The sequence below is a fragment of the Mytilus trossulus genome, chromosome 7, assembly GCF_036588685.1.
Source record: "Mytilus trossulus isolate FHL-02 chromosome 7, PNRI_Mtr1.1.1.hap1, whole genome shotgun sequence".
Lineage (NCBI taxonomy): Eukaryota > Metazoa > Mollusca > Bivalvia > Mytilida > Mytilidae > Mytilus > Mytilus trossulus.
In genome coordinates, this window is record NC_086379.1 from 69,523,192 (window position 1) to 69,537,235 (window position 14,044).

A 14,044-nucleotide genomic window follows, 5' to 3' on the forward strand; every position below is an offset into this window, starting at 1 on the left:
TTTTCGTTTCATATAAGACTTCAATATCTTGTAAAAGGTCATTTACCAAAGTTTCAGCCGATTTCAGATTTCTTTTCTTTCGATCCACATATCCACATAATACCAATGCAAATATAAAAAAAAATCGAATCTATTAATATTTTTTTTGTTTTTTTTTGTTCTTTCACTAATGCTCTTCAGACGTGTAGACCAGATTTATCAAACTTCACATCATAAGTACATCCTTAAAGAAAGGAATATCATTGGAAATACAGGAGTCGACTATTTCAATATTGCGTTACTGCCTTTGATGAAAAGTAGGAAAATAACTATTATAGTGAACAATGCTAACAAGATATATAAGAATCAGATTGGGGAGCTTTGATTTTTACCTTTCAGAACAAGATACACTTTTAGTATACTCAAATACTTAGTGGTGATTGTTGGTTTTCGGAAGAAGTCTAATGTTCTGATGAATCAGATCCTTTTATGTTTCCACAATTCCATGCCATCAACCCAGTTTGAGTGAGATCTTCTTAAATTATAACTTAGTTTTTGAGATATACACTATTACACTTTTCATATGAACAATCTTCAAATCTCTTAACTTTAATTATGGTAACGTGGGGATACATGTTATGATCTATATCTATCTCCTATTTTTAGTTCAATATGGAATGTTAGTTAATAAAAGACATGATTAGCAGTGAATTCTATCAAAAAGTATATCATGATTATATGTTTCCATTTCGTAGGCAATCATTCATTATGGAACACATTTTTATTTCATGGATCTACCAAAACATCGAAGGAAGGAAGTCACATGGGCTGTCATTCACGAAGAATCTCCGAAAAATGCCGATTTTTTATTCAATCATGAAGAGATACTGTCCTTGTTCAATTACACTGCAACCTTCAAACGTGAATCGGACTATCCAATCACTACTCATTTTCTACCAAGCATGTCCTACCTACAGAGCAAACAATATCTTGTGTCAACACATGATAAAAACAGATATCAAAAAGAAGAAAATTTAGCGCCAATATTTTATATTCATAGTGACTGCAATGTACCATCCAACAGAGATGTCTACGTGGAGTTACTACAGAAGTTTATACGAGTAGACTCGTATGGTAAATGTAACAATAATAAAGCTTTACCAGACAGGTATGTATTATTTCGTGTATATCTGGCCTCACGGTTGATTTTTGTACTCAGACTCGAAAATCAACCAATCAAATTGCTTGATTTCATGTTTCGAGCATGATTTTTGTGCTCCGAGCACTGAGCAAAGTTTTACGACTGAGAGCCCAGGAGAATATAGTTCCTTATTATTATATTGTATCTATTTTGATTTTTTTTAATCATTTCTTAGCTTTTACAGGGTGTAAATGAAAGAAGGGAGTTGAAATAATTTTTTTAGGTGTATTATTTTAACTATTCAGTAGTTGGAATGAGTGATTAGGCCAGTTACAAAAGGTAGAATATGAACTGTTCAGAAGAAATTTTCCTAAAAGTTGGATTTAATGTTAGACTTATAATATGCATTACACATAACCAAATGTTTTGCTAATTCGCAGTGTAATTATTTGTCAATGTGAAAAAAAAAAGTTATAAAGAAATGATAGGAAAATCTATTGCAGAATGAGGCCAAATCAAGATAACGCTAACGCGTAAAACAGGTGCTTGGCTTTTGCACCAATTGAAATTTCATTTGCACCACAAAACATATTTATTTCATTCCTAAATAAAAGACTTAATTTGCTACGGATTTTTAGTATTCGTATTATATAATTACTATTCAAACTAGCTTTAATCTTTTTTGTTCGCCAGTACTACACGTTTTTTCCAAATCACGTCTAAAAGGTTAAAGTCGGATAACTTAAAAAAGCCTTACCTGCAACTTTATTCCATGTTGATTGAAGCTAAACAAAACTTATTCTTTTCTTTCATGAACTGTCTTATCTGTGTGTTTTTTTTTCATAAAAAAGACTTATTTTCAATTGTTCATCTCAGACAGTTGTCACTTTGCAAATGTAAACTTATTAATAACCAAAGTGGTGTGAAAGACTTTGATCTCACTTGAATACATATGGATAACTCTTCAAACTTTATAAAAGGTTGAAGATATCAATTTTCAGTTATGCTACATGCAACATTATTATTTTGAATCAAATCAATAATAACCTTTTGGTGCAAATGAATGCGCTCGTAGAAATTGGAAAAAAAAGAAATGAAATGCCAGTTGTTCCTGATTTTCATTCTATTACAGTTATTCTTCTTTGTATTCATTCATTTGAACTACTGGTCCTTTATTTTGCAGTTTAACATTCGGTAAAAGCATGGCCCCAATGACTTCCAAAGAATTCTACGAACTTGCAGCCAAATACAAGTTTACTTTAACAATGGAAAATGCAGTATGTGATGACTATATAACTGAAAAATTATGGAGACCATTTCATTTAGGATCCGTTCCTATAGTATTTGGATCACCGAAAATCAAAGTGAGTTATTATAGTATTTACGATGTTTTTAAAGCTTCACACGACTATGTTACAAGCATGCGTGTATGTAGGAAATGTAACTATACCCCAGTGCAATTATGATGCAATAAATGCATTAGTCTTTGAAGCTGAAAATTCTTTTCGTAATTGATTCTCAGTGAAATATCTTTTATCCCTTTTCGAATTCATATATCAAATTTATTTCAAAGCATAAGTCTTATCTAATCAAACTAATTAAAAATATTGCATTACGGGATTTCCCGGTATTGTATGTACTATTAAACAATTTAAATTGCTGTATTTCTTCTGAAGGTTTGATATAAAAAATAAACATCAAAGACGCGCAATATTTGCTGTAATTAAGCGTTTATATTTAAAACAATTATAAGGATTTGCTAAAATTTTAAACAAGACAATAATTTACAAACATCGAGGATGTAAATAGTTGCAAGTCACCATACGTTATACATCAATGAGCAAAAACCAAACTGATGAGAGCCGTGGTGTAGTGGTGCATCGGACTACTAACACAAAGGTTCCTGATTCGATTCCCGTTTCGGATGAAAATTTCAGGAACTCAATTTTCGGCTCTCCCTTGACACCATTTGCGAGTATGGTCTTGAGGAAACGATGATAGTCCGTCGGAAGGGGACGATAAATGGCTGACGCCTGTTAAGATAGAGAGCAATATCTCTTGCACGTTAAAGATACCCTTGTAGATTTCGAAAAAGAGTAGGCTAATGCCGCTACAAGGCAGTACTCGCACCCGCAAAGTGGAAAGGGATTAATTTAAGTTGCAAAACTTGTTTCCCAATTCACTATAAATAAATATGTTTAAACTAAAAACTAAAAACCAAAAACTATAAACTGTATAACAACAAAACAAAAAGCAATTAAAAGGGATCTTAACTGCCTGATTTGAGCTTCTAACATTGATTAAAAACCAAAATACATGTAACACATACAAACCTAAACAACCAACGCAAATCGGGCCGCTGATTTAGAAAAAGCACATAAATACTACCTATTTTATAGGGTAATGTTTAAGACAAAAGTGAAAAGTGTTACTTACATGTATATAGATATTTCGACTGTAACCACTATAAAAATTACCTGAAGGTATTCGAAGGATAATATACTGATGTTATTCTTATTAGTTTTCAAGGTATCTTTCTATATTTTCATGTTTTCAAATAATTACATAATTCTTTAAATATTGTAAAATTTAAAAGACAATTTGCTGTCTTATTCACCAAATATCAATAGTATAACTCTAGTCATTTTATATTATGCCTATCAAGTTTCGACATTTCATAATTTTTTTCCTTAAAATTTTGTCATTTACAAGATACCGGAATTAGAAAACGTATGCTTGTTACATGTATATATATTCAAAGGAGTTTACAAAACAATTCAAAGTTGAGGTAGTCAAAATAGTAAACGATGACTTTCTAAAATAACTTTATAAATTAGATATGTTGATGTTATTTATAAATGTGATATGTTGATGTTATTTACAACAGACATTTAATTCTTTTCCTATTTGATTCCACAGGATTATTTACCAAACAAGAGATCTGCAGTTGTCATAAATGATTTTGATGATGTGGAAAAGCTTGCAGCCTTAATTAAATATTTAGATAGAAACGATACTGCATACGAGGAATATTTACAGTATAAAGAATCAGGAGGATTGACAAATACTTTCCTGATTGATTCAGTAAACAAAAGAGAATGGTCGAAATACCATGATCAGACAAAACCATTTTATTCGCTATTTTCTGGGTTTGAGTGTTACATATGCGAGGAGATGCACAAAAATATCGATACCATTAAATCAAGAAAAGAACTTCCGATAAAAATAGCCAAACTTGACCATTATGGATGTCCACCACCGAAAAGGTTCAGTGATAAAGGGCAATACACTGTAGTCGATCCAAGGTTTTCCTATTTTTGGTATGAAGGAAAGTATAGAGCAAAAGCTTTCCGCTATTTTTACGATAGGAACTTAAATTTTACAGAAAAAGAAATTGATACTTTGGCTAAATCGTTCCGTCAAGAATATATGGACGATGGGTAGACTGATTTTACCATCACATATGGGAATGAGGAATTATGTTAACCTGCACAGCAGAAAAAGCAGTCAGTGCGTGCTATTAGCTCGGATCCTAACAACTCGGATCCTAATACATTATTAAAAGCAAATATAGAAATTAAAAAAAATATCATAATATCACTAGAAATTTAGTGCAATTTACTTTGAACAGAAATAAATCATAATGTGTTCCATGGGACTTTGATTTACATTCTCATGGTAACTTAAAGGTGGAGACCTCATGGGGTTTGTTGTATCCTTGTTACAATTTAAAAGTCAAAAGACTTAAGATTGAATGCAATCTATAAAAATCTGTCTAATTATTACATCATATTTCAAAATTATTTCATCGATGTAAAGATTTAAGTTGACTATTGTACACTGAGAGGAAATTCTTGACAAAAATCAAATACACACAGTTTCCGTTCACTAATTTTGTTCACATTATATCACTTCATTTAAAACTGCATTCCTTTGAGTTTCCAAATCATTCAGAGTTGAAAAGGAATACGTTAATTTGGTTTGAGTTCATTACTCAAAATGAAAATACAAATAATCAAAGAGACGAAAGTGTCTCTTATCTAGAAAAAAGATTCAAATTGTACATGCCTGAATTTTGTTTTCATCCAAAATGAAAAAAATATAATAGAAAGCCATTATCTTATATTAACCTTTACTATAAGCATGCTGGTTATATATCTCTATAAGCATGACCAGTACATTCTACTGCCTTCGTCAATGAGTTCGAACGGAAGTGTTTTAGCCGTTTTAGTATTTTATTTTATTCATAACCTGTGACATTCATTAGTTAACATGTGCACTTATTGTTAAGGAGGTAATTATAATAGCCAGATTTAAGTTGTATTGATGTGCATAGAGGGGCAATTTACACAGGCAATTCATAAATGCTGCGACTTTAGTGTCTCATCACTTTCTAAAATCTATAACGCCAAGTTGACCCTTTTAACATAGAAAAACAAGTAAATTCTGACAAAATGTCAAGCTATACTTAAGTTGTATTAAAAGATGTGAGACAAAGTAAATTATGCTATACATTATCTTGTAATGGAATTTGTACATGCTTAGAAAAACAGAGCAGCTTCAGACTGAACACTTATCGATTCTATTTTACTAAAGACGCAAGAATAATTTACAGACCACGGTTACGCGTGTTTTACAAACGTGTCGAAATACTACATGTATTTTAGTTATAAGCAATTAATATCAATATAATGTTGATACTTGTGTTTTGCATTCCATAAGGACATGCTTTAATCTGGTAGCATGTTTATCACAACAAGTCTTTTGGATCTTGATCTCCGCCAAATGTTTAGTGTCTTACGTGAGGAGCCTGTTATTCAATGGGTGTTGTTGATTGGTCCATGCAATATTCCATTTTTTTACTGTTTGATAATAAATTTTCAGAATAATGACCCGCTGAAATATGAAATCATGGCAATGGGTGCTGTCTTTTTCATCGTTCAATCCGCATTGAAGATCTCTTCTTAGAAGATCTACCAAATAATCTCAAGTCTCCTTACCTTGATGTTTGTGCAGTGAATGGGGTTAAACTACAACATGCATCTGCTGCTGAATGACGTGGGTACGATAGGAATCAGGTGGTTTAAATACTACGTACGATTCTTGATGACATCGGACTAATATCCCCGAGAGTATGACAGGTTTCAAAACCTATATGTGTATATTTGCTTGATTTATATTAATTGTAATTGTAAAGATAAAGAGTCAATTCTCCTAAATTTATGTTAATTAATCTAGCATTTATTGTTTAATATCAAACTAGTATATGTGTATCGTTACATAAACTAAATACAATATATATGATAGTATTCAATGATACAACACTCGACCTCAAGCAACCCATATATGTATCCAATAAATGAGACATCTCTACAACACAATAAAAGTTGTGTATACCACACTATATTCAGAAACTTGTGCGTGTAATTAATGAATCATCCAGAAAAACATACGATATTTTAAAAAATCTACATTGAATTTTCATCAAAATTTAAAATAGGAGTTTTGTTTTTGAAAATCTATCCTATTTGGTTAAAAAATGTTTGCACACATGGAAAAGATTGCAAAAATGTATGGGATAACATTAGAAATGTTTCCTTATAATATATTAATACCGAAAACATTTTTGGTTTAGAAATCCATGTTTTAATTGCTATTTCGTCTAGCGACTAAGCGGATACTGTTGTAGAAGTAATGTATAGTTGTTTTCAATTGCTTACAATTTCAGACATTATATCGTTTTAATGTTAAGCATTGAACATTCATGTTGGATGGAAGATATAAAGTTTTACCGTAGTCTGCAACGCAATATATTGGTCTTTAGGAACAACACTCTACAGATAAACATAAGTCTACCTAAGATATTCTCTTTCATAATCAGATTTCAGTCTACCTCTGTCACTTCTGATGCAATCTTAAGCGACAAAAGTAACAATAATTATTAAATAGGAAATCTATCGTTTTATAGAGTGTTTTTTTTAAAACATTATATATCTTAATGTATTTATAAGCTTTACACTGAAATGATTCAAATTATATTAAGAACACGTAGTAAGTTTCCTCCTTCGCTTTATCGTAAAGGAGAATCATTTGATTAATTGCAAACATATCTTTCATTTGAAGAAGACATTTTTTTTAATCAAATCTAGCTACTAGTAAAGACAACATTTAGCCCATGTAATTCTGTTATTCTTTTTTCTCTTTGATCACTTAAATGTTGGAGTTCATTTCGCTGAACTAGTATTTATTTATATTCCTGAGCCTGCTGAATCCAACCTCAGGGTACGGGATGTTTTTGATGCGTTAATGCCCCATTAGTGGCTATAGGAAAAGTTCTTTTTTTTTTCTTTTTTTAATTAATCAAAGTTTTCTTGTACTTTTGCTGTTAACAATTTTCTCAATCTACAGCTTCAATTAAGTAACCCTTCAATTAGTTATTGAATATTTAGGGAAACATATTCAATAAGTATACCTATCAAGTTAGTTGTATTTACTAGATACATAATAGCGGTACTACAGAGTACAATTTCATACCGGAATACGGTACGTTTCTTAACCTAAACTGTATTTGATTTATTTATTGAAGCTTTACTGAACCGTGAAATTGATGATGATCTTTGATACTGACAGCATGACTTTTCAGCCGACAGTAGAATTTCTAAATTATTTGCAAGGTTGGTTGTTGGGTTTTTGATAGATTTCCCCTGTTACATCCTTACTTACTTTTTTAACGACCTTGACTGGATATAACGCCCTCGCACTGTCTTATCCATCAATTCTATTATCTTTTCAATAAGAGAAGATGTTGTTTGATTGCCAATGAGACAACTCTCCACAAAAGACCAAATAACATTGAAGTTAAAAACTATAGATATATGGGTATAAAGCATTGAGACAACAACTAAACGACGAAAATAAACACAAAAACGTTTAATGGTGAATATTATAAAAATATGAATTATGAAATGCTACTAGAATACGCTATAATAGAAAGATATATGTGGTATTTTTCAATGAGACAACACTTAACGTTTATCAAGCACCAATTCATAAATAATCAGAGTCGACAATCCTACAACACAGTGTACAGCTAAACAAAGATATTCAATGTACATTCAGAACATGTGCGTGTACAGTTAAAAACACAAAATAAATTTCAGGAAATATAAAATTTTAAAAATTGCAAAAATTGATTTGACAATTTTCAATATTTTTCTCATCAACATAACGGTATGAAAAAAGTAAATAACAAAAATACTGAACTCCGAGGAAAATTCAAAACGGAAAGTCCCTAATCAAAAGGCAAAATCAAAGGAAGGATAAAACACATCAAACGAATAGACAGCAACTGTCATATTCCTGACTTGGTACAGGCATTTTAAAATGTAGAACATGTTGGACTGAACCTGGTTTTATAGCGCTAAACCTTTCACTTTTATGACCGTCGCATCAAATTCCGTTATTTTCACAACGATGCGTGACCAAAACAGACATAATCGGTAAAATAGTCAAAATATTTTTACAGCAGTCATCATTGAGTTACAATCTCAAGACAAACAAACATATAAACATATATGAAGCGCTGATTGTCTACTTCTGGTGGTCAGAACATTTATGACATAGTTTGATCTATAATTGAAGCGTATTTCATCGTTTTGGAGAAAAAAAAGTTGGGGGCGTTTTGAGATAGCCAAGGCTATAGCGTCAACAAATCATCGGTAGGAAATCCAAGTATTTACTAAAGAATCGTGTAAAATCAGACTAAATTTTCTACGTATGGGTATTGACTTGTTGAATGAAGAAATGAAAACATCTGTCAGTAGTTGACCATGCAGAATATTATTCTAATTTTATCTTTAATTGCCATTTTGTCAAGGGATTACACTGACACTGTGGTAGAAGTAGAATGCATATGTATAATTTCAAATTGCTTACAGTTTGCGACACTTAATCGGTTTAATGTTAAGCATTGGACAGTCACGGTAGCTGTTATATATATAGTTTTACTGTATATAGTTAGCAACGCAATAAATTTATCTATGGTAACAAAACTTTACATATAAACATAATTCTACTTAAGGTCCTCCAATAGATTTTTTTTTTTCATAATCAGATTTCAGTGAACCTCTCACTACAAATGTGTTCTTAAAAACAACAAACGTAACGATAGCAAATGAAGAGAAAAATGGCATTCATTAAGTTCCTTTGAAACATGAAACGCTGAAATTGTTTTCTAAAATTTTACTTTCACTCTCATAACATCAACGGTACCAATGTGTCTGTACCAGATGCGCATTTGGACAATACATGTCTATTCAGTGATGCTCGTGGCTAAAATATGAGCAACTAAGCGATGATTTGATTAATTTGAAGAACTAATTCCAGAAAAGTGAAATAAGATTCGCCATTGATTTTTTTAATTACCTATAGAGATGCGTTATTAAGTAATCTATTATTATAATCAGGTTTCCTTATATGATAAGGGTGTGGCATGCTAACCAATAAAACAACATTGTAACAAAACAAAATTAACCTTTAATGATAAAAAATTCTCATGCTGGATTGTTAGATACACAAAGTGAGGACAAATGTTGTTCTCTAACTTTATCATTCAAAATTATACGATACTAACTTATGTTAAACGCTTAAACCCAAATTAAAATTAAAAGACCTCACTTTTTTTTTATCTTCTTCTGTAATAAATGTATAGTGTAAGCTACCATTTAGATATTGTTAAACATTGTGGATTTGGTTTCTTATGCGATTTTTCAATTTCACATTTAGAATGGTAGTAAACTGGTAAAATATTTTTTTTTTAAATTAAAAGAACAAATGAGAAGGTTCAGTAAGACCCCTTTTGCCCCAAAAATTTAGCAGTTTTACAATATTGTTAAAATGTAAACGTTTAGTTATTTATTGGAAAGTAGAATGTTGCTACATAAATATGGGCTGTTTTTGACACTGCATTGCACATATATCAGGTATTAGCATCATTATGTCATGTTAAATTACTGAAATCTTCACCATTTTAGCATTTTGGTTAAATTTTAGACGGTTTACATCTTAAATGAAAGTGGCCGCATTTATGTTCATTCTTAATATTGGAATGTGAATTCTATTTCATAATAATACATAACATATTTAAAGGTTGAGATTAAACACGGATGCGGCCACTTTCATTTTTAACAAAAACCTTCTGAAAAGTGACAATTTTGGGCATATTTGATAGATTGTTCATATTTCAGTTTGAATCAGAGCGTTTTTAATGATTAAAAGGGTTAAAATCTTTCACATAAACTAATTGAAGTAGACACTTAGGTGTTTAAAAAGTGTCCAAAATCTTTCGTCAGATGAACCGAAAATTAGCCTTTTCCTTTCATAGGAAAATTGAGATTGAAAACTATACAAAAGTTCTAAGAGTTTTTTTTACACATACGCATATGATTAATACCATTACACCAGCTTTACAATATTTCTCAAGACCCTCATTCACTGCAGATAGCTAATGGACAATTGTATCGCCGGACATGCAGATGAGCCTGAATTTACCGTTGTTATAACGGACTTTGTAAAGGCTATGGATCCAATACAAACAAGGTAAAATTGGTGAAGGCCGTACGGTGACTTTTAACTGTTAATATCTATGTCATTTGATATCTTGCGAAGAGTTGTCTCATCGATAATCATACAACATCTTCTTTTTTTTATAAGTCCTCCGATTTGATGTTCGATGTAATATTCGTTGAATATATAAAAAAGAAGATGTGGTATGTTTTCCAATGAGACAACTATCCACAAAAGACCAAAATGACACAAACATTAAAAATTATGGGTCACCGTACGGCCTTCAACAATGAGCAAAGCACATACCGCGTATAGTCAGCTATAAAAGGTCCCGATAAGCCATGAAGACTTATGATTCGCCAAAAAGTAATCCTTATCAAATGCATTTTTTTATGTGGGATAACCTGAGTGCTAAATTATTCCTAACTATTTTAAAAGACATGCGAAATAGTACGAATTACGTACACAGGCAGTAATACATGAAGAGAAGAAGAAGTATTAACATAATGAAACAATTATTTAACATGTCTGTTACCTCTTTTGGAAAATTGAAAATTTCAAACTCTTTTAAAAAAATATGAAGTTCCTTGATTTAATCTATTGTTAGTGATTTTTTCAACTTTTGTTCCAAGATGGTATCACTATATTGTTTTGTTGAAATGCTAATAAAAGTACTTGAAGGAATTTCGCATAACATTTTGAAATAAAGATTTCTTAAAATTTGTTACATAACCATTTACTGTGAAAAAAAGTACTTTAATTCGTGGGTATCAATTTTCGTGATGTGAGCAATATTTACATGTTCGTGGGTTTTTAAATTCGTGGATTTTAGTTTTCATGAAAAAATAAAAGATAAAAGCCTTTACAAATAGTCTGGATTGAAGGAAATTGTAAGCACTGACCCGTGTAAATCGTAAAGACAACACTAATTAACCCAAGATAAAATGAGCTACAGAATAAGGAATATCAAAGGTGTTAATTAGGCCATAAACATGTCACCTTAAGAAATCAGTATCATAAACAAATGCTATAAACGAATCTTGAATTATTAAATAATTCTTATCAAAATCAAGGCCAGCCGGTGTTTTGCATTTGCGCCGATCTGCATTTCATTTGCGATTTTTTCTTTCATTTGCGCCGATTTTATTTTCATTTGCGCCGATTTTTTTACAGGTAAATTACTGGTGAAATGATATAAGAGGATGTGGTATGAGTGCCAATGAGACAACTCTCCATCCTAGTAATATTATTTTTATCTATCATTAAAGACCACTTCCGTTAGCCAGTAGTACATATGTTATGAATTGGCAATCATAACATGTATATAACTGTTGTCTCCTGATTAAAATCAAGAAGTAAAAACCTAAGATAAAAGCACTTTGTTTATACTAAAATGACGAATTAAAAATATATGTACAGCATTCAAATCCATAAAAACGGAATACATTCGAATCATAAATCTGTTCTTGCCGAGTATGTATAGGCAACACATCTAATATATTTCTTTCTTATGATTTCGTCTCTTTTATATTTGGCGTAATTGTCGTTAACGAAGGCCATCTTTTCTTTGTCTGGCATACGTACTGGTGGTGTTAGCATTTTCTCACAAGGAAGCTATTAAATCAAGAGTTCCAAATGGTGAAGTTGAATTCATCCCTTTGATATTTTATGGACGCCATCACTAATTGGTTGACCGTTATGTAATTGTACTTGTACGTTGTCTAAGAATGCAAATGTCATCAGAAGGAATGGTTACCCGAAACATTGGGATAGCCATTTACCAATTGCAATGTCACTTGATTTGTCTTTATACTCTGTGCTCAGCCAATGTTAAAGTATGAACTAACCTGTAATTTTACCTGTAAATTCAGTTAGGATTTATTTTTAAATCGGCGCAAATGAAAAAATGAAAAAAATTCCAAATCGGCGCAAATGTCATACATCCAGCCCAGCATGAAATTATTATTTCCCATGTACGAGAACTATCAGGAGATAAAATTAACACTTTCATCATACTAGCATATTAATACCGGAAATCCGATTTTCATCTGTATTTTTTAATGAGAATTAAAAAATCAAAAGTTTATGTTTTTAAAGATTAAATGAGCATAATCCTGCATGCAGTTGTAGTTTTGTTGACTGCTATTAAAGTATTCTCAGATTCGAGGTTATTCGATAATATCAGTAGTCAAACCTTCATGGGGATATTTCCATTTCTTGATTTGAACAATGGTTGTTTTAATTTGTTGGACACTTAAATTCGTGGATAAAGTCATCCACGAAAACCACGAAAATTGGTACCCGACGAATAAAAGTACTTTCACAGTAACTGAAAAGAGATTATATGTCGTGACAGATGTTGTTAGTTCACACGTAAAATTTGAGAGGAAAAAAACTAATTTGCTTCTAGATCAAAACTGACATGGTACTTCTGTTAAACATGTTGCTTTTTTCACTATGATTATATAATAGAACATCTCACATATATAATTTCAGATGCATAAACTTATTTTCTCCTCTATAGCCACCATTTGAATTACTAATCATAATGTTTATCAACATTGTCATACTTTTTCCGAAATCTTGATAAATGTTTTGTATAAGTCTTCAATAAAATGTTTTAATTCTTATATGATTTGCATATCAATAAATACTTGAATTGGATTGGTCAATATGAACTTTTCCCTTAAACATGTTTCCGAAACTACATTCATAACCTCATTGTTCATATATAACAGAAAAAAATAGTGAATTAAAGCTTTGAAAATGAATAATATTTAAGTTCGTACAAAATTCCGTGAAATTTCACCAGTGATATTGTCGAATTTACGTCATTGCAAAAAACGACGTCTTACGAATAAAAAATTTCAAGCGAACGATTAACATATGATTAAAATGAACTTTTTGAGGTAGTTGCTATTTCATTTTAGATTCTGTAGCATATACAGCCCGTAACAGAGAAGTGATCGAATTGATATTTCTTTACCGTAAAAATTATCGACAAACTCTATTAAGTAGTGACCGAACTATTGGTACTTTAACGTTAAAAATATTGACAATGCTGACAAACTTTCATGTGTTGATAATCAAGTTTAAAACCGATAATATTTAAAATAATTCTAATAATATGAAACAAAATATGTCCATGCACCATTTCGTTTGGGCGAAAAGTAGTCATTTCTTCAAAGTCAGAACAGAAAAAAAAAGATTTATGGAAGGACGTCTAAATAGTATTATTTCCTTTACAATTTTACCCAAAACTAAAAGAAATATACTGGTAAACAATTAAAGAGGTGTTTGATAGGAGTGAAGTCCTTTATTTTTTCGGACTACAATGTGTACTGTATGTGTGATGGATTT

At 31.0% G+C, this 14,044-nt stretch overlaps 1 protein-coding gene across 1 annotated transcript; it reads left to right on the forward strand.

Annotated features, from left to right (window-relative positions):
• The first annotated feature begins 901 nt into the window (after window positions 1–901).
• LOC134725695 (alpha-(1,3)-fucosyltransferase 10-like) lies at window positions 902–5,830 on the forward strand. Its single transcript, XM_063589720.1, has 3 exons — window positions 902–1,147; window positions 2,304–2,484; window positions 4,040–5,830. The coding sequence occupies exons 1-3, from the start codon at window positions 942–944 to the stop codon at window positions 4,562–4,564; spliced, it is 912 nt and encodes a 303-aa protein (XP_063445790.1). The 5' UTR covers window positions 902–941; the 3' UTR covers window positions 4,565–5,830.
• Window positions 5,831–14,044: the final 8,214 nt, after the last annotated feature.